This window comes from Camelina sativa, chromosome 4, assembly GCF_030686135.1.
Source record: "Camelina sativa cultivar CO46 ecotype springtype chromosome 4, ASM3068613v1".
NCBI classification, from domain to species: domain Eukaryota; kingdom Viridiplantae; phylum Streptophyta; class Magnoliopsida; order Brassicales; family Brassicaceae; genus Camelina; species Camelina sativa.
Genome location: NC_141883.1, coordinates 17,850,114 through 17,872,814, shown reverse-complemented (window position 1 = coordinate 17,872,814; position 22,701 = coordinate 17,850,114). Strand labels below are relative to the sequence as shown.

General features: G+C 34.4%; 3 protein-coding genes and 1 pseudogene across 4 annotated transcripts; 1 reads left to right on the top strand and 3 right to left on the bottom strand.

Moving 5' to 3' along the window:
• Positions 1-1,412: 1,412 nt before the first annotated feature.
• LOC104783822 (uncharacterized) lies at positions 1,413-4,129 on the top strand. Its single transcript, XM_087509405.1, has 2 exons — positions 1,413-2,133; positions 4,062-4,129. Exons 1-2 carry the CDS (start codon positions 1,413-1,415, stop codon positions 4,127-4,129), a joined length of 789 nt encoding a protein of 262 aa, XP_087365531.1.
• Positions 4,130-4,277: 148 nt separating this feature from the next.
• LOC104780433 (exocyst complex component EXO70H1 pseudogene) lies at positions 4,278-6,495 on the bottom strand (annotated as a pseudogene). Its single transcript, XR_015596808.1, has one exon. The product of XR_015596808.1 is annotated as an exocyst complex component EXO70H1 pseudogene (transcript).
• A 1,930-nt stretch (positions 6,496-8,425) lies between these two features.
• On the bottom strand, positions 8,426-10,729 carry LOC104783821 (uncharacterized). Its single transcript, XM_087510276.1, has 6 exons — positions 10,573-10,729; positions 10,283-10,455; positions 9,756-10,035; positions 9,516-9,664; positions 8,760-8,925; positions 8,426-8,680 (listed from the first exon to the last, which is right to left on the bottom strand). Exons 1-5 carry the CDS (start codon positions 10,635-10,637, stop codon positions 8,768-8,770), a joined length of 825 nt encoding a protein of 274 aa, XP_087366402.1. The 5' UTR covers positions 10,638-10,729; the 3' UTR covers positions 8,426-8,680; positions 8,760-8,767.
• A 5,146-nt stretch (positions 10,730-15,875) lies between these two features.
• On the bottom strand, positions 15,876-16,772 carry LOC147945911 (uncharacterized). The gene is made up of 2 exons (XM_087509628.1): positions 16,378-16,772; positions 15,876-16,299 (listed from the first exon to the last, which is right to left on the bottom strand). Exons 1-2 carry the CDS (start codon positions 16,770-16,772, stop codon positions 15,876-15,878), a joined length of 819 nt encoding a protein of 272 aa, XP_087365754.1.
• Between the last annotated feature and the right edge of the window lie 5,929 nt (positions 16,773-22,701).

Below are 22,701 nucleotides of genomic sequence, written 5' to 3'. Positions count from 1 at the left end.
GGATATCAACCTCATAAGCGCTTGGTTAAATACAAGCAAGGATCCGATTGTAAGTAATGAGCAGCGGCTTCAAAGTTTCTGGAAGAGGGTTGATGGCTATTACAAAACAAACAATGGCTCATCTGGTTCAATAGCAAGAGGGCCTTCACTGTAAGGCTAGGTGGAACAAGATAAATCACCAAGTCAATAAGTTTGTGGGGTGTTATGCACAAGCGAGTTCAAGGAGAAATAGTGGAGAATCAGAAGATGATGTATTGAGCATGGCGTATGAGCTTTTCAATAACGACATGAAAAAGCCATTTCTGCTAGGACATTGCTGGAGGGAATTGAAGCATGATCATAAATGGATCACGGAGGAGTGTAACCATAAGCGGACTAAACTCGCTTCAGAAGGGTTGCCAGAAGCGAGCAATGATGGAGCTGAGATGAGGCCTCCGGGGGTTAAAGCTGCCAAGAAAAAAGGCAAGAAACCGGCAGTTAGTCCAACTGTGGAAGATGGTTCTGTTGGTAAGTTGGAGAAGATAATTGCAATGAAGGAGAAAGAATAAGCGGCTAGACGAGGCACGGCAAGATGCGTTTGCTAGACAGCCTGCTTAACAAGAATGAACTAACACCCGCTGAAATCCTACTTAGAGACAAACTCGTTGATCAAATGTTGACAAAAATTTAGGTTTAACTCTTGTTAGGTTTAACTCTTGTTTGGTTATCTCTTGGTTGTTTAACTCTTGCTTATCTCTTGTTTGTTTAACTCTTGTTTATATCTTGTTGTGATTAACTCTACTTGTCTTCTTCTTTTGTTTCAGGTTTTGGGACAACATATGAAGCTGTCTCGTGAGTTGAAACATGTTGGCGTGTGAAGGGAAGGAAACATGTTGGCGTGTTGTGTTTAAACCCGTGAATGGGTGTTGGTTTTTAGTGTCATTCACGGGTCTGTCTTGTTGTTGTCTTGTTTTAATGTGTCTTTTGTAAGGTCTATATATTTGACAATGTTGTGTACAACTTAAATCCGACTCTTCATTTGCTATATATTCTTCTCATTTCTATTATCTTATCAACCAATTCTTCTTATCATCATATCTTCTTTTCATCATTTCATCTTGTTAAATATTCAAATCCATTTCCATTAATACATACCCATAAACCTTGCAACAAGAAACCATCTCCAATACTATAAGCCTTCCAACAAACTCAAATTGTCAAAAATGTCTGATTGGAATTCCGATCAAGAAGTTGATGAAATTGTAGAGGAGGAAGTTGATAGTATAGTGGAGGAGATCCAAAACAACTAAATTCACCTGGAAATACCACCTGCTCCAATAATCCGAAGAGTGCACATTAATAGAGACCGCAAAGAAGGCCACACTCGGTTGTGGAATGATGATTTTAGTGAGAATCCGACTTACACACAAGCTATGTTTCGTCGTCGCTTTAGAATGAACAAACCATTGTTCATTCGTATTGTTACTACTATTGAGAATGGAGTCTCATACTTCAGACAAAGGCGAGATGCTACTGGAAGGCTCGGTCTTTCGGCACTTCAAAAATGTACGTCGGCTATTCGTATGATGGCGTACGAATGTTCGGCAGATGCAACGGATGAATATTTACGACTCGCTGAAACAACCGCCCACAAATGCCTTCTACATTTTGTTGAGGGAGTTATAAATCTGTTTGGCGACGAATATCTCAGAAGACCAACAGCGGAAGACCTCCAACGATTACTGAATATTGGAGAACATCGCGGTTTCCCCGGAATGGTAGGGAGCATAGATTGTATGCATTGGGAGTGGAAGAATTGTCCTACTGCATGGAAAGGACAATATTCACGTGGATCGGGTAAACCGACAATCGTACTAGAGGCTGTGGCATCACAAGATTTATGGATTTGGCACGCATTTTTTGGACCACCAGGTTCGTTAAATGATATCAATGTCTTGTACCGCTCTCCGGTGTTTGATGATATCCTAGAGGGCCGAGCTCCGAGAGTTACATATGTTGTCAATGGACGGCAATACAAAATGGCGTACTACCTCACTGACGGTATCTATCCCAAATGGGCAACTTTCATCCAATCCATTACACTTCCACGTGGTCGAAAAGCAAAAATCTTTGCTCAATGGCAAGAAGGATGTCGTAAAGATGTAGAGCGTGCATTTGGAGTCTTGCAAGCTCGATTTGCAATCGTGTCCGCACTTTTTTGGGATAAAGGAAAAATAGGAAAAATAATGAGAGCATCTATCATCCTGCATAACATGATAGTGGAAGACGAACGACATGATTACAATTTCTACAATCCAATGGAATTCCATCACGGAGAAAGAAGCGGAAGTTCTCATGTCGATTTATCATATTCTACAAATATGCCAACAAATCTATATAATAGGATGGGCATTCGAAATGAGGTTCATGATACACAAATGCATGATTTTTTAGAAAAAGACTTGATTGAGCATATCTGGTAAAAATTTGTTGCAACCGCACAATAAATCTTATTTCAAATTCTGCATAATATGTTTAATAATTCGAATTTTATAAAATATGTTTAGTATTCCGAATTTTGTAAAATATGTTTAATATTCTAAAGTTTGTAAAATATTGTTTTCTATTTTATGTAATATAAAATATTTAAATAATTGTTTTGTCATTTTAGATAATTTAATTTAATAATTAATCAACATAAATTAAAAAATTATTATTTAAATCCTTGAGCAACTTTTTTTTGGGTTCCTTAATAATAGGGTGATTTAGTTACTTTATTTAATTTAGTATTATTTATATTATTAATTATTATGAGAGTAACTATGGTAGGTTACTCCGCTAACGAATGGTCTTAGATACATTAAGCGTCGAGTATGTGTCAAGACCTGATTGGTTAGGAGATAAAAAAAGAAAAACATATTGTCTCTCGGTTCTATCGTCTCTCATCTTTTTCTCTTCTCTTCTCTTCTCTTTCTCTCTCTCTCTTTCTCGCAAATCACTGTGAATGAAGGGTGAAAGGTCTGGATGCCGTCGAATTTAGATGAGAAACCATGGAAAAATTGTCTTCAACCGGCTGTATCTTCACCTCCACCCACAGTAGCTCCATGGGCGAGTTCGGGTTCATCAAAACAGAAGCATATGGGTTCATTATATCATAGATTCAAGTGGTCAAATCTTTGATTGTTTGGTTCAATGATGTTTGGGTTTGTTTATCTTGGTAAGAATCTCTCTGATTTCAATTGTAGATTGTCATGCATTAGGTTTAATTGATGTGAGAATAACCCAAATTAAGATCTACAATTGGAAGCATACAATTTTACAGTTTCTTAAAAAGAAACTTAACCAAACAATTTCTAAAATTTAATATTGAACTTATTCTAGCCCCACTTAACCAACTTCTTTTAGCTCTCCCCATTGAGGATGCCCTAACAATCATCAGTTTTAATCTAACAATCAAACTCATTTTATTTTAAAATTTTATTCAGTTGTCTTCTTAGTTATGTTTGTTCTCTTTCTATCACAAAAAAAAAAAGAAACAGAAAAAAAAACAAATCACAACGTCTTCCTTCACTGTCATCACTCATCACCAAAACTCAACGTCATCTCTCGCCATTCAAAGTCTCATGCCAAAAACCAACTACACTAACGTGCATGACTAAGTAGTCTTCTCAAGCGATCAGGGGGAGATAGATAGAGCTCAAGTAACTGAATCTTACTCTTTTGCAACTTAACTATATTTACAAAAGCAAAGAAGTTGAATTGGTTAACAAACGTAAAAAGAAAACTATACATATCATAATGGAACAAAGTTTGAAGGAAAGAAAACTAGGAAACATAAGCTTATTGGACAGCTTAACAATCTATGTCCAAGTTTATAAATATACATCAAATTTAAGTAGCTGCTTTGATTACTGACAAATAGAAAACAACTTCAAAGACAATGTAATTAAATGCAAAGAAACATAATGAAAAATCTCAAACATAACTTAAACGTTTGGCCGTTTGGCAAATATATGCATCATTTCATACCCTGAATTTTTTGGAGAACAATGATATGAATTGGGCTGTGTTCTCTGCTTCAGAACCTAAAAAAGCCAAAAGCCAAAAGTCATCATCAAAAGCACGCACTACACTAGAGATCACAGAGTGAGAATCAAATTACGCAATGAAAAGGTATGTGTTAAAAGATTTTTTGGTAAAATTTCACAAGTTGTTTCACAAGTCATGATTATATGCATCCCCACAAATCTTGGATGTCATATCCTTTTTTTTTTTTTTTTTGAGCAAAGAATGTCATATCCAAAAATCGAATATTTGTTTGGTATAAAAGCGAATAAAGTCCACTTTACATTATTGCAAGGAAAAAAAAAGTGGATAAAAACCACAACTTTATGATTAGGCACAGCTAATCACGTAGGGTAAAAACCTAAAAATAGTAATCAATCACTCCACTACAACAACAAACCTCATGCAAAAATAAAGATTTCTAAAATGAAATAAAAAGATAACAATTTACAAAAGTAATTATCACAAAATCAAAAGTTCTCCAAACGGTTGTTCATGATATCATTTTGATGAAACACTTACTGAGTCCTTGCCTCCTTGGTCACAAAGTAAAGATCCGAGAGATAATTTCCCAAATCATCAGGGGTATATCTAACAATTAACTCACTAAACATCTCTTTGTCCTTAAACAAACCAACCCGGTTATAGAGCTCAGCATAAACCGGAATAATCTTCCGAGACAACCCGATTTTAATCTTATCCCTGAGTTTCGAATCCGGTACAACCCACGAAATTTGTCTCCGGTACGCCAATTCAGACTCAATGTTAAAACTCACTAAATGACCACTTGCTTCCTCCGATGACATCTCCGCCGTCGGATCCCCCGGGAGTGACGTCAACACTTTCCCCCACGCAAGCTTCTTAAACTTTACAAATAAACTGTTTCACCTTAGCCTCATGACTCGCCACCCACTCAACACCGAGGAGAAGCTTCAGTTTCGAAGCTCGAACCTTAACGACAACGTAGTTGAGGTTGTTAACGAGGAAGAGATAAGACAAAGAAATATCCTTAAACGGCTGAGCCTTGCCGTCTATTTTACATAGAGTAAGAAGAATCACCCAAGCCATGCGTACGGAGACCGGAGAAGAATACACATCCTCCGGTTTAGCTTCATAACCTCTGCCGCAAGGAAACAGAGTTTTAGGCAACGGAGATGATACACTAATTTTCCAGTTCTCGAAAATCACAGCTATGGAGTCACTGTAATCAGCGAGGAAGGTGAGATAATTCATAACGTAGCGTGTAAGCGGGTGTATCCCACCGCCGTTTACTGGTTTCTTGGATGATTCTTTCTCAATCGCCGTTTCGAAGTCTGACATCATTGATCTAACGGCTTCGCTGAGCTTCGTGAGGGATCCAGTGACCTGAGATATGATGACGGAGTTTGAATTGAAGGTAAAGATCGATTCGATGTCTGAAGATAGATTGGTTAGGGTTTCGTACATATCAAGAATGCGAAACATTTTCTCAGACGTTAGTTTCTTGAATTTTCCTTCATTTTCAGGGAAAACAAACAAGGTCAAAGCACCTTCTTGAGTGATATCAGTGAAAGAGGACTCCGAGATGGAGGAGTTAGAGAAAACGTGTTCAGCAAGAATCTTTTCGCCGTGAAACAGAGACCGAACCGCTAGTTTCACTCCCCGGAGCCATGGCTTGACCTTTGTTTCAAGAACCTCCCAGTTCAGTTTTTGTATCTGACGTAGAGTCAACCTCTCCACTCCCAAACTGTGTAGCGTCTCATCTACAATAGATTTACGTACGGATTTGTAAACCCTAACGCATTCCTTGACGTGTCCTGTTGAAATCATACACTCAGCGATAATTTTTAGATCATCCATCGCGTTAGGGTCTCCTCCGGAGAATCTATGCCCGTCGGCGAAGTAACCTTCGTTGGTGCCATTGGAATCAGAAACAGTACTCGGAGTAGAAACGCTGAACCTTGATGAGTTCCATGAACGAATAGAGACGCATTCAGAATCTAGATACTCTCTATTCTCCTTTAATACGCGGAGGAACTCTGATTCGAGAAGCTTCACCGCCGTCTTCATCACGTTTTGTCCACGGTTAAGATTTATTGACTCCGGTGTAACGGAAACTAGACGGTGCATTGAGTTATGCAAGTTCTTTACGGCTCGTACGAACTGCTCTGCTTCTTGGTGGCTACTTGAGGAGAAGAGAAACTGATCAGTGGACTCTGGCGAAGTCCATTTGGTTATTAGAGACTGGACTTCGATCTCGTACTCCTCCATTTCTGAGTCTGCGAGTGTGTGGTGGGGCTTTTGTTTCGCCGGTGGAGGAGGAGACGATGATCGGAATAAATGTTTTCCCATTTCTCTTTCCTAATCAGTGAAGACACTTTTGATTTAACTGAAGAAGATAAGGTGAGAGGAAGATTACAAAATATGTATAGACAAGCTAAGATATCAGGGATATCATATAAAATGAAATGTATATGTTACTATACATGTGGAATGATGGGTTTCTTCATTATTGGGTAAAATGGGGCATTTCAGAAACAAAAGCTCCTTGAATCCTTTTTTGAGTAGTGGAGTGTGACCAAGTACAACTAGATTTTATATTTCTTTAACGTCAACTATTGTATTACAAATTACAAATTCGCACGTGTAAAGTGTTTATAGTTAGCTGTTTTATTCTTTCTTTTTCATTTATAAAAAAAGAAAAGGAAAATTAGAGTGATTAAAACATTGCACTTATGTACTTAACAAATCACGGACCACACTTGTAAAGTGAAGTCGTTCACAATCACAAGGTTGTTGTCGTGTAGGTAAGTCAAGGGGACCGGTAAGTAGTAAGTATATAGCAAGTTGACAACGGCATCATCTTTAACCAACTCTCTCTTAAAAGATACACATCCATGTTTTCACAACCAACATGTCTTTTAAAACATATGAGAGAACTAGAGTTTCAACAGTTTTGAATTTTAAAAGTTCATTTTCAGTGAATTACACCATTTTGAAGTTACCAAGTAGATTCTTTGTGAGTATATATCGTTGTTTCTGTACATTTTTGAAAAAAAATACAAAAATAATTCGTACATTTTTGTTGTAAGCTGAAGCTCACTGATCAATGTACTTTTGATCTTGGATTGTGGTCATTAGAAACTTGTAATTTCTAAGTTCTTACAATTGGAGTAGATCCACAAATTGTAACTGATCTAGTGTTTTGATCAAGTCGAAATGTAACTGAAAATTGATTGTAGAATGAAAACACCTTAAAAATATTAAAATTCAACCATAATGGTCCCGAACAGGAGCTGGTGGATTTAGTCGGCGGACTTACACCTCCGATCTATAGAAATTGGAATTCTTCAACTAAAACTCCTGTTTCATCACTTTCAAATTTCACCAAATAAAGAACACAAATTAAGTATCTCGTTTAATTAATTTATTTGACCCATCGATGATTTATTTTATATCATCAAATAATATATATTGCATAACTGATCGTAAATACTAGTCTTTCTACACTATTATTTGAATACAATTGTAGAAAAGTTAGTTTAATGGTGTAAAATTAAAGAAAACCCTATTATATATCTATAATGTGTATTTACTATAATGTAACATAAGCAATCCTATAATTTATATTTTGTATATATTAATCCAGAATTTTACGGTGTTGTATTGTACCTACGAGATTATCATCTGATTATGTTGGACGTTTGTACGACGGCTCTCGATTGATCCGACGTCATTTAGTTACTGGTTAAAGGGACGGTGTAACCTAACGAAAGGTCAGTTTCCAATGGGGTGCTGGCAGATGACGGAACAGGGTCGAAGTCGATTAGGAAACGGCCGGAAGTAACGGAAGTGAGGAGCAGAGTTAATAAGAGAAGTGAGAGTGGTTGCAAAATCCTTTTGAGAGAAGTCATTTCTATATCTGATTAAAATTCGTGAGCCATATAATATATAGATACGGAAGGAAAAATGTTTATTAATGCGTGCACATGATGAACGATATAATATGTATGTCTGGTTAGGATTTATGTAGTTGTTGAGAAATTTTGGTGAGGGGAGTGGATCAAATGTGTGCATACTCTATACAATATTCTAAATTCTAAAGTATAATAAATATACAAAGACAGGTGATAGACATACATTTATGACAATTTTGATTTTTTTTGTAATGATAATATGACTAACGAAAAAGAGAAAAGATATACACATTTTAGTCTGTTTCTTTTTTTCCCGGTTGTGTAACATTAATTTGTACATGAAGTATTTACTTTGTCGAATATACATTTTTTAAAAGGGAACTTATTCATTAAGAGTTAAACAATGAAGTTCCTGTCCAACAGTCACCTTAATTGAAATTTTTTTGTAGTAGTCTTATTATATGTACAGTATTACCATTTAGAAACAAGGATAACCACCCAATGTGGAAATGAGTTTCAAAACTCTTTATTGTTTTGGACACACATGGAGTATAAACAAAAGAGTACTTTTTTATTTTGGTAAAAAGAAGAGTAGATTGTGGGGAAAGATTTCTAGAAACCTTTCTTATTTTGGACATAAAAACAAAAGAGTGGTAGCTACGGGTCTCGCATCACATGGCTCCGGCGATCCACTAATGATAAAACGTCTCGAGCAGGTTCAAGAGATCTCCGGTTTGAGCCTTCCACGAAAGACATTGTTAAGAAAATACACAAAAGAAAAAAAGCGAAAGAGGTTAGATAAGTTGTTTTTGGGCGCACCATAGATCCTAGTTAATCGGAGTGTGTTTAGAGAAGGCTGTGATCTCGACTTGAACTTGAAGCATATCGCTCACAACGAATCCTTTGGATTTATCTTGAAGATCTGCAAGAGTTATGAACTCCTGGAAACCCCATCCATTTTCTGCTGCATTAGGCCATCCCTCAACTTAACATAAGAAAAAAAAAGCAACACAATTAAAATTAAAATTATAATAACTATTAGTTTCACAATAACAAAAGATAAATATGTTTTAAAGATCCAGTTTGCAGGATCCGAAACGAAACTATGCGAACTCAATGATTATAGGAAATAAATTACAACAAAAATCTTAGAAATTAATATTTGCAATGATAATTATTGAATATATAGCTTTCATAATGACTATTTCTTTGATATAACTTTGTAATAATATATTTTGTAAAATATTAAATAAAAGTATTATTTGTCGTTTATTTTATCTCTTTATAGGGGGGGGGGGGTTGAACATGATAATTTGAATGAATTGAAGTTTCCATGTAATTCTAGTGTTATTCAAGTTTGTATTTTATAGTATCTATTAAATTCTAGTGTTACTCAATTGATTGATTAATAAATTCTAGTGTAGAATAAAAATTTAGGTAGAAGTATGATTAATTAAACTCTTTAAAAACACTTGAAAATCTTTTTCCATTCTCGGATATATCACATTATACTTGTTGTCACAATAGAAATATATATCGCCATGAAAGAACATATTAAGAGAACCATGCACTCACCTTGCTTCACCACATTGCGGGATGTAATTTGGTTTAGAACTCGTAGCGTGGCTTTAACGTAATTGATTTCATTATTCTCACTCAACAGGAAGAGTGACAAATAGTTATCCTTTCCAACACCATATCCATTTGGATACACTTTCAAAACCCTAATAATCATTAAACCCATCAAATCAACAAACATTTAGCTATATATCAACCAGAGAGTGTGTACGTGTAAAGAGAGAAAGAGAGAGTCACCAGTTTCTGTCTCCAGAAGAAAACGTATTGGATGTGTAAGAGTAATTATAGAGGGTAGAGAAATTGGAGAGGTTCCAAGTGAAAATGGGGTTGGTGACGTTTTCATCATAAGAGAAAACTTCCCTCTGGTAGCTTTGATCAACGAAGATATCTATTCCAAACTTACATTTCCCTCCGTCGTATATAAATACCGACGATCCCTCGACGAAACATGTCTTGATCAGAAAATTCGCCACTCCCCACTCCGAATTTTCATTATCAAACCTTACTGGCTCACTTTCTATAGCCAAAAAAAAAAAAAAAAAACTATTTTGAGAAACTTTCCTATGTAGGAGACTTAATCGATAAATTCCTCATTAACCAAAGAGACTATTCATTAATTGTATGTGGTCTTGACCAATAGAATTAGAACAACTTAGTAACGGCCACTAGCTAGACTTGCATCACTTGGATATATTTTGCGGAAAAGAACAATTAGTTTTACGTACCCCATTGTATCGATCCTTCTAAATCAAGTCCGAACGTACCTTGGTGTGTATAATAGATTTTATTGAAACCGTCGAAGACGAAGAACTTGATATCCGCATACACATCTTGTGGGTTTGTGACGAAGATTGAGGTATCGATCTTTGTGTAAACCGAAACCCATCCTGGCACTGCGCCGTCCCCCTTGTTTCCGTTTGGGTAGATTTTGTACGTCCTTTTAATATTTATTTAAACAAAAACAAAAGAGTAGGGATACAATTATAGACATATAATATAATATACCAAAAATTGAATTTGTAAACTTGTAATGGTCTTGACGTGAATGACGTACCAAGTATATCCACCGGAAATGAAAGGAAGGGACTCGTAATATCCATCCTTGACCAGCTCCTCCATTTTGGCATAAGTGTCGAACGTGATGCTGTAAGTTGCTGGACGACGTACTCTCCAATATGCATGTAAAGGTATCTTGAGCTTCTCGTGTTTTTGCAACCCTTTAACAGTTATTTTCGTTGTTAGTAAAGATTTTCCCGTGGTTAATTATAAAGTTTGGCAGATCTTACAACTTTATATATAAGATTTTCTTATGATACTTAAAAAAACTAATGATGGTAATTGGTAATTTAGAGTTGTAGTTAGACAAAAAAAAATTATATAACTTTCAATTTAAGTTCTCCATCTTTTGGTAATTACATCAACGGACAACGATATCGCACCTTTGTCTATACGAAAAACATGATCCTCCTGTATTCAAATGGAAAATCAGAAAAATGAAAGAAAATAAAAGTTAAACACTGATCAATATATGAGTTATTTCAGAATAAACGACTCAAAGACTCATCGGAGATTTGTGCATTTGCGTTTATTCACTACGACGGTTCCACAATATCATCAGAAGATACAACTCTGTTTTAGTATACACCCTCATAATTCATCATACATTGCGAAGATTACAAAACAAAAAAAAAGTCAACCCTATGAAAAATATATGGATCATCGCAAAATTTACGGAAATAGAAAAGTTCAGTTAAGTTATTTGAACCTGATGTGATCCGATCTCGGAGGTTATCCCTTTCGTCTCTTCTGCCATGACTTGGAGAAATGGTGGGAAAAATAAAACCTTCACAATAAGTCAATATAAGCACGTTTAGATCCGTCTTGGAAAATATCACAAAACTCTTTGTTTGAATCTCTTATTTATTAAGAAATAGTTCAGTTTAAAAAAGACCTGTAATTGAGTCAAATATTTAATAAACAATAGGTTTAGTTTTAAAAAAGACTTTTTTGTATTATTCAAAAGAAAAAGACTTTTGTATGTACATGGTAATTATGACTTTGGCGCGCTTTGATTTATTTAAATATAAAACCTTTTACAAAAGAAAGCTTTTAAAACAAAGACATAATAGTTACGCACGTCTACATTTCATATAATATCCAAATAACATTACAATTTTTACACAATAGTTTTGACGACTATCAACAATAAACAAGACAGTTCTTGCTTGAACAAAAAATGTAGAAAAGGGAAACAAAAAAAAGAAACTATAGTTGCATACTTTAATTAGGCTCTATGAATGAATACACGTCATATGTGAATACACTCCCATATTTATAAAGCCAACAGTTCGGGTTTTAAAAATACTTTTGTTTGAGTCTGATATATATTAAGCAATAGTCTCAGTTCAAAAAGACATTTGTTTGTGTTTGGTATTTATTAAGCACAAGGATAGTACCCGCGCTACGGGGCGGGATTGTTTTTTGTTTTTTATATTATTTTATAGATTATTTTGTTTGGTGTTGTTTGTATTAAAAATCATTATTAATATAGTTTTTTGACAAAATGTTCATTGGTTATTTTTTATGTTGTCTTGGTTTTTGTTATTATTTTTAGCTGGTATTTTTTTATTATTGTCATGGAATTGTAAAATATAATCAGTTTTGTTTTTTTCGTGTATTAGGATGTATTGGAGGACCATTAGTACTCATAGTTGTTTTGTTTTGTTTTAATTAATTTTGGATGTTAATTTTAATTTAGTGGCATCTACTCTGTTGGTTTTTTTTGTATGCTTTTTATTATTGGTAGAATAGCTAAATCGCATTATTTATGTAACGTAAAATACCTAATTGGATTTAGAATAATTGTTTGATGTTTTGAGAAATTCCTCAAAATAACACTAAAAATATTTTTTTCCAAAAATAGCATACTTTAGTTTTTTTCTCCAAAAATACCACAATTTTTTTTGTTATTCCAAAAATACCACAAACACAAAAAAAATTTGAATTTGAAGAGTGTATATTTATTTAGGTTTGGGTTGATAAGTTTAGTTTTAGGTTATAGTTTTTAGGGGGTAGGGTTTAGTATTTAGAATTTAGGAATTAAATTTTAGTATTAAAATTTTATTTTAATTTTGAGGTATTTTTGGAAAAAAATACAGTTTTGTGTTATTTTTGGAAAAAAACTAAAGTGTGGTATTTTTTGAAAAAAATACCTATTTTAGTGGTATTTATGAGAATTGCCATTGTTTTTTTACATAAGACCGTAGATTATGAAGTGAGTTTTATAATCGATAATAGTTGTTTGGAAAATATGAAATGTTATTTTTTCCGACTTAATTTTCTTCTTTCTTGGTTATCCTCACCTGCATTATATTTTTGTTTCATTTTGGTTGTATTGGCGATATTTAATGGGTAAAGTATTACTATTATGTTTGTTTTGTTTGGAAATACATGTGTCTTTGTAGTGGAAATTGTTGAATATCTCTTTATAAATGACATCAATAATGTTTTTGATTTGTAATGTAGTGGAAAATGTTGAATGACTTTCGTCATAATCCGTTGGAAAATTTTGTAATATTTGTTGAACTATTTTTTGAATTAATTGATTTCATACTGTTTCTCTTTTTGTTTTTATTTTCCTGGTTAAAAATCCAGTTTGCATAAACTCATTTGTTCTTAGGGCATCTGCATTGGGAGAACTGTTTTGGGTGTTCTTAGAGTAAAAATATAATTAAGATAATGTAAGATCATTAGTTTAGATCTTTTGTTTAAGAAGTTGGTTATTGGGAGAACATGTTTAAGATCATAAGATTTAATAATATAATAATCTAAAACATATTACAATTTTAAAAACTTTAAAAAATAACATTTAAATTGCAAACTTAAAAAACTTATACTAAAATTCAAAATACAATACCAAATTTTTATGAAACAAAAAAACATTAAAGATATAAATAAAAAAAAAAACAAACAAACATATTACTTAATTAAAGCACACAAACATTTTATTTAATTAATACATAGTTTAATGTCCAAATTTATTCCATATATTCTCAATCAAATCCTCTTTTAATTTGTGATGTGCTTGTCTATCACGAATTCTTGTATGACCATCACCTAAACCCTCAAGATTTGAAGCCATATTTACTGAAAACGTAAGATCCAGAGTAGATCTGGTTCCATCTTCTTGTTGGAATTCTTGTTCGTCATAGAGTGTGTATGAATCTCGTTCATCTTCGACAATCATATTATGGAGTATGAGACATGCTCTCATAATATATGCAATTTTACCTTCCACCCATAAAAGAGATGGATTTTTAGTCATGGCGAATCTAGATTGTAGGACTCCAAATGCACGCTCAAAATCTTTCCGTGCACCTTCTTGACGTTCTGCAAACAAACGATGTTTTGGGTGTTGTGGTTGTGGGATGGATTTAACAAATGTCGCCCATTCGGGGTAAATACTATCCGTCAGATAGTAAGCCAAATTATACTCCCTTCCGTTGACGTAGTACGTAACTTCGGGAGCTCAACCGCAAATAATGTCATTAAATACTGGTGATTGATCAAGAACATTTAAATCGTTACAAGTACCTGGAGCTACAAAAAATGCGTGCCATATCCAGAGATCTTGTGAAGTTACCGCCTCCAAAACAATTGTTGGTTTACTGGTGCCTCGTGAATACATTTCTTTCCAAGTGGTTGGACAATTTTTCCACTTCCAATGCATACAGTCGATGCTTCCAACCATCCCGGGAAAACCCCGCTGTTCTCCATAAAAGAGTAGCCTTTGAAGATCCTATGGTGTGGGTCGGCGTAGGTATTCAGTGCCAAACAAGTCAACTATTCCGACGACAAAATGTTCCAAACATTTACGAGCAGTCGATTCAGCTAGACGTATATATTCGTCAACCGAGTCCGACCCAGTCCCATATGCTAATAGTCGAATTGCTGCAGTACATTGTTGTATCAGTGATAAACCTTTCCGGAAGGTTGCATCCTTTTTTGGTTGAAAATATGGAACTTCTTCACTGCGACGATTCACAATACGCAAGAACAATGACTTGTTCATTCGAAACTGTTTGTGAAATTGCCTCTCCGTGTAAGTCGGATTATCACAAAAATAATCGTTCCACAAACGTTCGTGCCCTTCTTCCCGTTTTCTATCGATATATGTACGTTTATTCCTTTCGGACGGAATTTCCTCTTCAGCAGCTTCAAATTGATTATTAAATTGCTCTTGAAAAAATTGATTAAAAGTATCATTATTCGGATCATAATGGTAGTGAAATGTTGGAAGAAGATGCCATAAAAGCTAGAGAATAAACTTGCAATTTGTAGATAGAGAGAGAGAAGAGGATTGTATGTTTGTAGATAGAGAGAGAAGGTTTGGTTTATGAGAGAAGTGTATGTTTGATTTTGATGAAATAAACTCTTGTGCTCTTCTGATATATATACAAAGGCCTGTGATACATCAAGTGAACTTTTTTCAAAACGTCAAGTTGATTTACGGACAAACACATGTGAACTTTGGTCTTTGTTACAAACAAAAGCATGTGACTCTGTCAATTTTTGTCTTCCAAAACAAACAAAACAAATTCATGTGACTTTGTCTTTAAAACTAGAATCCAAATACCAAACTATGCCTACAATCATACATTAGCTGATCCACTTGACCACTACTAGTTTCCTTCTCAAAAGCCTAATCTAATTTACTTAGTAAACATGATAAGTGCCACTACCAAAACACTCATACTGAAGCAAACAACAACAACCAATTCACGGGCCATTTGAAACCAACGTTTCTTCTCACCTAACTCAGTAACAAGCCTCTCCAGGTTCACCAACCTCTAATCTGAATGGTTTTGTTGGTCCTTGAGCTGGATCAGTTGTGTCTCATAATCAGGAATTGGTTCAGCTTCACAGCTCCACAGACTGGTGAATCCAATCTCAGTCTCTGGTTGCGGAGGATAGTAACTGCTATCAGCCTCCTCTTCAGAACTATAATCTAATGGGCTGTTTATTCCATAGTCGTAGATAGAGTCAAGTCCCATGTCTTCTTCAACCTGAAACCAAAAACACCTATTTAAGTTTCCAAATAATTTATAACACTGAAAACAAAAACAAGTTATAGCAGCTTGCCAACGCTTATGAAACAGGTGATTAATCAGAATGCAATCAGAATGCAAAAACAAAAGAAAGATTTAGAAACCAAACATAGCTGATTCATTAAAAACATAAGAGAACAAGTTGAACAATGTTACATATCTGATTCATAAGCACATTAAAAACATAAGACAAACATAGTTAAAACAAACATAAACTACAACAGACATATCATCTACTGTTTCTTCTAAGTTAAAACAGTTCAGCCATTAGCTTCTTCTTTAGAGCTTTTTCATCTTCATCTAGAGTTTCTTTCTTGGCAAGGAGAGTGTCAAGAATGGACATCTTTTGGAGTTCTTTCATGCCCTCCAAATCCTTCTGTTTGATCTCCCACATGTTACTAAACTCTGCAGATGGTGCAGCCTTCTCTTTACCTTTGTTCCTTAATTTTTTCATTGCTTTTATGCCAGGAGGCCTGCTCTCGTGCTCACCAACAACAGACCCTGAGGATGTTGCATCATCATCAGCTTTTTTTTTGTTAGAGCTGGTTGTCTTTGGAGTGGGGTTCATAGCCTCCAGGTTTACCCATTTCTGTTCATAGCGCAGCACATTCCAAGCATACTCCAAACCAAACTTCTTCTTGTACAGCTTAGTGTAGACTTGGTGAGCATTTTGCAGAATATCCAAATCATTCATGCCACTAGCTTTCTCACCCTTTGACTCTGCATAAGCTCCACAGAACCTGCTCACTTCCTTACTGATTTTTTGCCATCTTTGTCTACAATGGTCAGGGCGCCTTGGCTCAGCACCACCAAGTACATGAGTACTTGATGCATAATAGTCTCCTATACGCTTCCAAAAGGACCCAAGCGGTTGGTCATTCCCAACTATTGCATCCTTCGATGTGTTTAACCAGCCGCTTATTAGGACTAAGTCATCTTCTGTGGACCATATCCTTCTCTCCCTACGTTGTTCTGCTGTCTCTTCTGGTTGACTAGGAGGTTGACTCGGCTGTGAACTAGTTTGTGAACTAAAAGAAAGGATTTGGGAGGAACCAATGTTTACATTGGGAGCAAAGCTGTCATATGGGAAGTTAAGAAGGCTAAAGTAGGATTGAGACTGACTATTAGGAGTATTATTTGATTCCATAGAAATCAGATTTAAACAAGAAAGAAGTTGAGGAAGAGAGATTATTGGAAAGTTCTTAGAGATTGGTTACGAAAGAAGCAAATAAGATAGATGATAGACGAGAAGTAAAAGATATGAGAGATTGAGTATTTGACTCGGGTGTAATATAGAGAAGTTAAGAAGATCATTAAATTCAAAGTTTGGTGTTGTTACAGACTTTTAGTTTTAAATAACCATTACCTACTTCAGTCAAATCAGAACTAAATAAAGGTTAATGAGTGTTTTTAATATGTAAACCAAAAAGTTTGGTTTTGTTAATGCATTGAACTCAACTAGTTTTGTTAAAGCATTCATATCATCTAGTAAATCAGTTTTTAAAGTTTTAAGGGTTAGCTCTCATTGCAGTAGCTATATAGTGAGTGTGGAAACAGGGATCATTATCCAATATAGGATTTTACAAAAACCAAAACCACTCAAACATATGATACAAGACATAAACCTATCAAACATCCGAGACCATCACAACTCAAGTCTGAGAAACTTATTATACAATCAAACAACCACTTATACACTACTACACAAACCACAACACCACTCAAATCAGGAAACCAAGCTGATCCAACCTTGCATTACATATAGTGAGTGTGACTTACCTTTTAGTTTCGAGTAAATGCAGGTTTGTTGATGGTTATCCGATTTAATTTGCCCTGGTTAACCTCACCTACAAGCCTCAGAAACAAAGCAAAATCGATTAAGGTTGATTTCAAATACAACATACGACACTCAAAATTTAGTCATACATCCTGGAAGCTCACTAAAATCCTATATTGATTAATCAAAACCTTTAATTGACAGATGAGACGAAACCCTATAACATGATACTAAACCCAAACCTAATTCACAGATTTCAAGACCCTAAATCGATGAAACATCGATGAAACAATAACTGACAGAGGACACGACGGGACTACCTTGTCTATATCGCCGGAGATGAGATTTGCGAGACAGAGGAGACGAGGAGACAAAGGCTCAAGTAAAGGATTGGTAGAAAAACGATGTACCGATCGATTTCTACATGGAGGAGATCTCGATTTTGGTGGAGGAGATCGATTTCTACATGGAGGAGATCGATTTCTACATGGAGGAGATCAATTAATGGCCGGAAAACACACATTAATCGGAGAAGATGGTGACCAGGAGGAAGCTATCGCGCTTTGGAGAGAAAGAAGGAAAACGTTCTGTGATTTCCAACAAATGAAGAAAATAAATGTTTTCTTCTTTGCAAATATTCACGAGTTGCCACGTCAGGCTGGAACTGGCCCAAAATCAGTTCTACATGAAAACCCAACAACATGTTCTTCATCCACTATTCTCTATATTTTTGATTTTAAAAAGGCTTAGAACACCCAAGGTGTTGGCCCAATCCAGATGGCCTTATTGTACTTCCATATTTAATTTATGGAAAATAATTCAGTAATTTATTTTACAACGGTTTATGCAATAACGTAGATATAAATAATTAGGTAATTGATAAATACATTGAACTTCTTACTTTAGTACTTAGTAACAAAGATATAGTATTTCTTAGGGCATCTGCATTGGGAGAACATTTTTGGGTGTTCTTAGAGTAAAAATATTATGAAAATACGGTAAGATCATTAGTTTAGATCTTTTGTTAAGAAGTTGGTTATTGGGAGAACATGTTTAAGATCATAAGATTTAATAATATAATAATCTTAAACATATTACAATTTTAAAAACTTTAAAAAATAACATTTAAATTGCAAACTTAAAAAACTTATACTAAAATTCAAAATACAATACCAAATTTTTATGAAACAAAAAAACATTAAAGATATAAATAAAAAAAAACCAAACAAACATATTACAATTTGAAAAACTTTAAAAAATAACATTTAAATTGCAAACTTAAAAAACTTATACTAAAATTCAAAATACAATACCAAATTTTTATGAAACAAAAAAAATTAAAGATATAAATAAAAAAAACAAACAAAACTTCCTCTAAACAAATAAATGTTTTCTCCTTTGCAAAAAATTGTATCCATTCGCGAGTTGCCACGTCACCCAAGAACTGGCCCAAAATCAGTTCTATATCAAGAACCAACAACATGTTCTTCACCCACTGTTCTCTATATTTTTGATTTTAAAAAGTCTTAGAACACCCAAGGTGTTCCCCCAATGCAGATGGCCTCACATGGTACTTAGTACTTGGTATTACATATTTCAAATCCACATCTGGAACTACTCTCCCACATTTATCCTCATCATCAACTTTATTCTCCCATTCATCGTAATTTCTATAAGCAAACATCAATTAAGGAAGCTTACGGTCCGTGTGAGTTTCATTGAGAGCAGAAGACACCATGGTTTTCGGTTCACATAATCTTCTGCCACAACGTCAACTTGTAAGCACATAACGAAGAAGTATCCTGATTTTGGATAACCTATATGGATCAGTGATTGCAGAGCAGGTTTCTTCTTCTGTTACTTGCAAAACCGCTGCTGCTTTTGCTTTATGCGTCCATATCTCAACATTTTTTTACATTGCATTGTAGATCCGTCAGAACAGGGAAAGCTCAGAAAACAAACTAGGTTTGTCAGTTCTTGTAAGCTCAATCACAGAGAAGTCGACATATTGTTTGACATCAATAGATGATCTCATTGATGGACTGAAGCAAGAAGACTCATCAGGACAAAGAGACTGCAACAATCACACACCAAAAAAAGAGTTGATAACCATATTATCAAAACTAACCAAAACTAAATATAAATCAAGAAAATGATCGCTATTAATTAATGTACAAATATATTCAAGAACGATATCAATGGTGACATTGTTCCCTTCATGATCAGTAACACTGAAAACATCCATGAACCAGCCATCATCGAATGAGATATAAGCTTTCTTAATGGTGAGATTAAGCTCAGTTAGAACTTTAACAACCTCCAAAATTATTCAATCAAAACGAAGACTCCTTTCAAAAGGGAAATAAAAACAAAGACTAAACCCTAGAAAGATTAAAAAACGAAGCAAAGACCAAAAAAAGTCCTAAATTGAACAAAACCCAGTTCTGGAAACAGATCAACAGAGACGAATCCGGAAAAAAATGAATCATCAAAATGGAACTAAACAGAAACAAAGACAAGTAAACGAACCCATTCTCGATTCGTTTGGTGATTTGTGTAAAAGAGAATCAAAAGGAGAAAAACTAAATAGGTAAGGAATAAGAAACTGGATCAACTTAATGAAATTGAGAACTAACCTGGTGGATGAGGGAAGTCAGATCGGAGGTGAGCTTGCTATTGTTCTCCGCGAGCGGTTCGCTCGTCCAAACCGATGCAGAAGAAAAGCTCGACAAAGTTATTTTTTTAATTTGAAATCGTGAATATTTTAGAATGTTGCCAGGTAAGAAAAAACCGGACTGAGCTGTATTAATTGTCCTAATTTAATTGCTCACATATTTTAACTAATGTGTCATCTCCACAATTATTCTCAATGCTGATATGTCAAGCTCTCAAGAGAAATCAAAGACTTATTGCTCACATATTTTAACTAATGTGTCACTTCCACAATTGTTTTCAATGCTGATGTGTCAAGCTCTGAAGAGAAACCAAAATTTTTATTGTATTGATTAGTTTCAGTTTAAAAAAAGATTTTGATTAAGTCGTTCTATTACTTTAGCGCCAGACTTTTTTTAATATAAAAGTTTTTTACCAAAAATAAAGTTTTTAAAACAGAGAAATTGATAACTAGACGTCTTGTTTACGACATATAATACCCAAACCCCATTACAATTTTAATCTAAATTGCATACAATACGAACGAACACACGTCATACGTGAAATATCAGAACAATTTTAATCCGTCTTGCGGAATATCACAAATTCCTTTTCTTTAAGTCTCATTTTATTATTAGTTTCAGTTTTAAAAAAGACTTTTGATGGAGAGTCTATATTAATTATGTAGTAGTTTTAGTTTATAAGAGACTTTTGTTTGTATCTGTCATTTATTAAGCAGTAGCTTAAATTTAATAAAAATTAGACTTTTGTTTGAGTCTTATATTCATTAAGCAATAGTTTCAGTTCAAAATGACTTTTGTTTGTGTATGATATTAATTAAGCGCTAGTTTCTGTTTTAAATAGACTTTTGTTTGAGTCGTCTCTATGATTTTGCCTCGTTTTGGATTTTATAAATATAAAGCCTTTTACTAAAAATAAAGCTTTTAAAACAATTTTTTTTATAGTCACACATCTAGTTTTCATATGTAGTACTCAAGTCCCATTATAATTTTAGAGAGCAAATTTTAGACCTCTACAATAAACAGTAAAATTCTCGCTTGCAGAAAAAATAAAAAAAACGGAAACAAGGGACTACAATTGCATACATTAGGCTCTATGTATGAAAACAAGTCTTATATGAAAAATCACAACAGTTTTAATCCATCTTAGGAAATATCACAAAGTCACCTTCTCTGAGTGTAATATTTATTGAGTAATAGTTTTAGTTAAAAAAAAAATAGATTGAGTATGATATTTATTAAGCAATATTTTCCTTTTTTTTAAAAACTTTGTTTTTGTCTTATATAATTATATTTATTAAGCAATAATTTCAGTTTATAAAAGACTTTTGTTTGCGTTTGATATTTATTAAGCAATAGTTTTAGTTCAAAAAAAAAATTGTTTGAGTCGTTTCTATGACTTTGACGCATTTTGAAAATTTTTAATGAAAATTCTTTTACCAAAATTAAAGCTTTTATAACAAATAATTTGATAGTCACACGTCAAGTTTTCATATAATACTCAAATACCATTACAATTTCTCTATAATAAATAGTTGTAACTTTTCAAACTCAAAATATGTTGGGTGTCGAACGAGACGTAGAGAGTGTCGGTTGATACCATTTTTCTGGTGCTTGTTCAGTTTATTTTAAAATCGATTGATTTAGTTGATTTGGTTAAAAAATATTTGTTTCTTTTTTTTAAATTCGACCTAGCCTCTCTCTTCTTTTTCTAGTGTATTTTGTCGCTGCCAAAGATAAAGAGAACAAGAGAGTTGAAAAAAGACTTTTATTTGTGTCTGATATTTTTGTTAGGCAATAGTTTAAATTTAAATAAAACTTATGTTTGAGTCGTTTGTATTACTTTGGCGTGTTTTATATGTTTATTAAATATAAAGTCTTTTACCAAAGATAAAGCATTTTGAACACCGTAGTGCAGTGGCTAATGGTAAATCCTTAACGCACAAGGCAACATCACGTTTAGGATCGAGTCCCGCTCCCTACAAATGTAGGGATTTGGCTAATGGGCCGGTCAGTTAGTGGCCCAATGGTTGACAAAAAAAAAAGCATTTAGAACACCAAGAGCACCAAGAACGAAGAATGACAATATAAGGAATATGTGGGTTAAAGATTTACTCAACGTCAACAGAACTGATTGGGATGAGGGAAAGGTCCGAGAGTTAATACATGAGGATGATGTCAATGCGGTACTAGCACTCAAATTTTATAGTGAAGCAGACGATGATCTCCTTAGATGGCATTATACAAAATCCGGTCTTCATACGGTTAAATCAGCTTACTGGGTTTCAACACATACAACAGAACAGAATGCCCAACCTCCTCCTGGAAATATCTCTCTAAAAACAGCAGTTTGGAAGCTCCCTATCTCTCCAAAGATAAAACATTTCCTATGGCGATTTCTCTCTGGGGCTCTCCCGACAGGTGAACAACTAAAAAGAAGACATATCAGCCAACAATCTCGGTGTCGACGATGCTGTACAGAAGAAGAAACAACTGATCATCTATTCTTTTGTTGTGATTATGCTCAAGCAACATGGCGAGCATCCGGCTTCCCTTGTCTAACTCTCTTTGATCCACTGATTACTGTTGAAGATAAACTGCAGACAATTCTAACATTCTGTGCCAGG

Bases quoted from the DNA above. Each gene is read 5' to 3' on its own strand.
- LOC104783822 (XM_087509405.1), top strand. From the start codon at position 1,413: ATGTTTCGTCGTCGCTTTAGAATGAACAAACCATTGTTCATTCGTATT. The intron at 2,134-4,061 runs GTAAAGATGTAG...TCTCTGCTTCAG, and splicing joins TCAATGGCAAGAAGGATGTC to AACCTAAAAAAGCCAAAAGC.
- LOC104783821 (XM_087510276.1), bottom strand. From the start codon at position 10,637: ATGGAGGAGCTGGTCAAGGATGGATATTACGAGTCCCTTCCTTTCATT. The intron at 10,456-10,572 runs GTACGTCATTCA...AAATATTAAAAG, and splicing joins ATTTCCGGTGGATATACTTG to GACGTACAAAATCTACCCAA. The intron at 8,926-9,515 runs GTGAGTGCATGG...TCTTATGTTAAG, and splicing joins CCGCAATGTGGTGAAGCAAG to TTGAGGGATGGCCTAATGCA.
- LOC147945911 (XM_087509628.1), bottom strand. From the start codon at position 16,772: ATGGAATCAAATAATACTCCTAATAGTCAGTCTCAATCCTACTTTAGC. The intron at 16,300-16,377 runs GGAAGTGAGCAG...TTTGGATATTCT, and splicing joins AGATGGCAAAAAATCAGTAA to GCAAAATGCTCACCAAGTCT.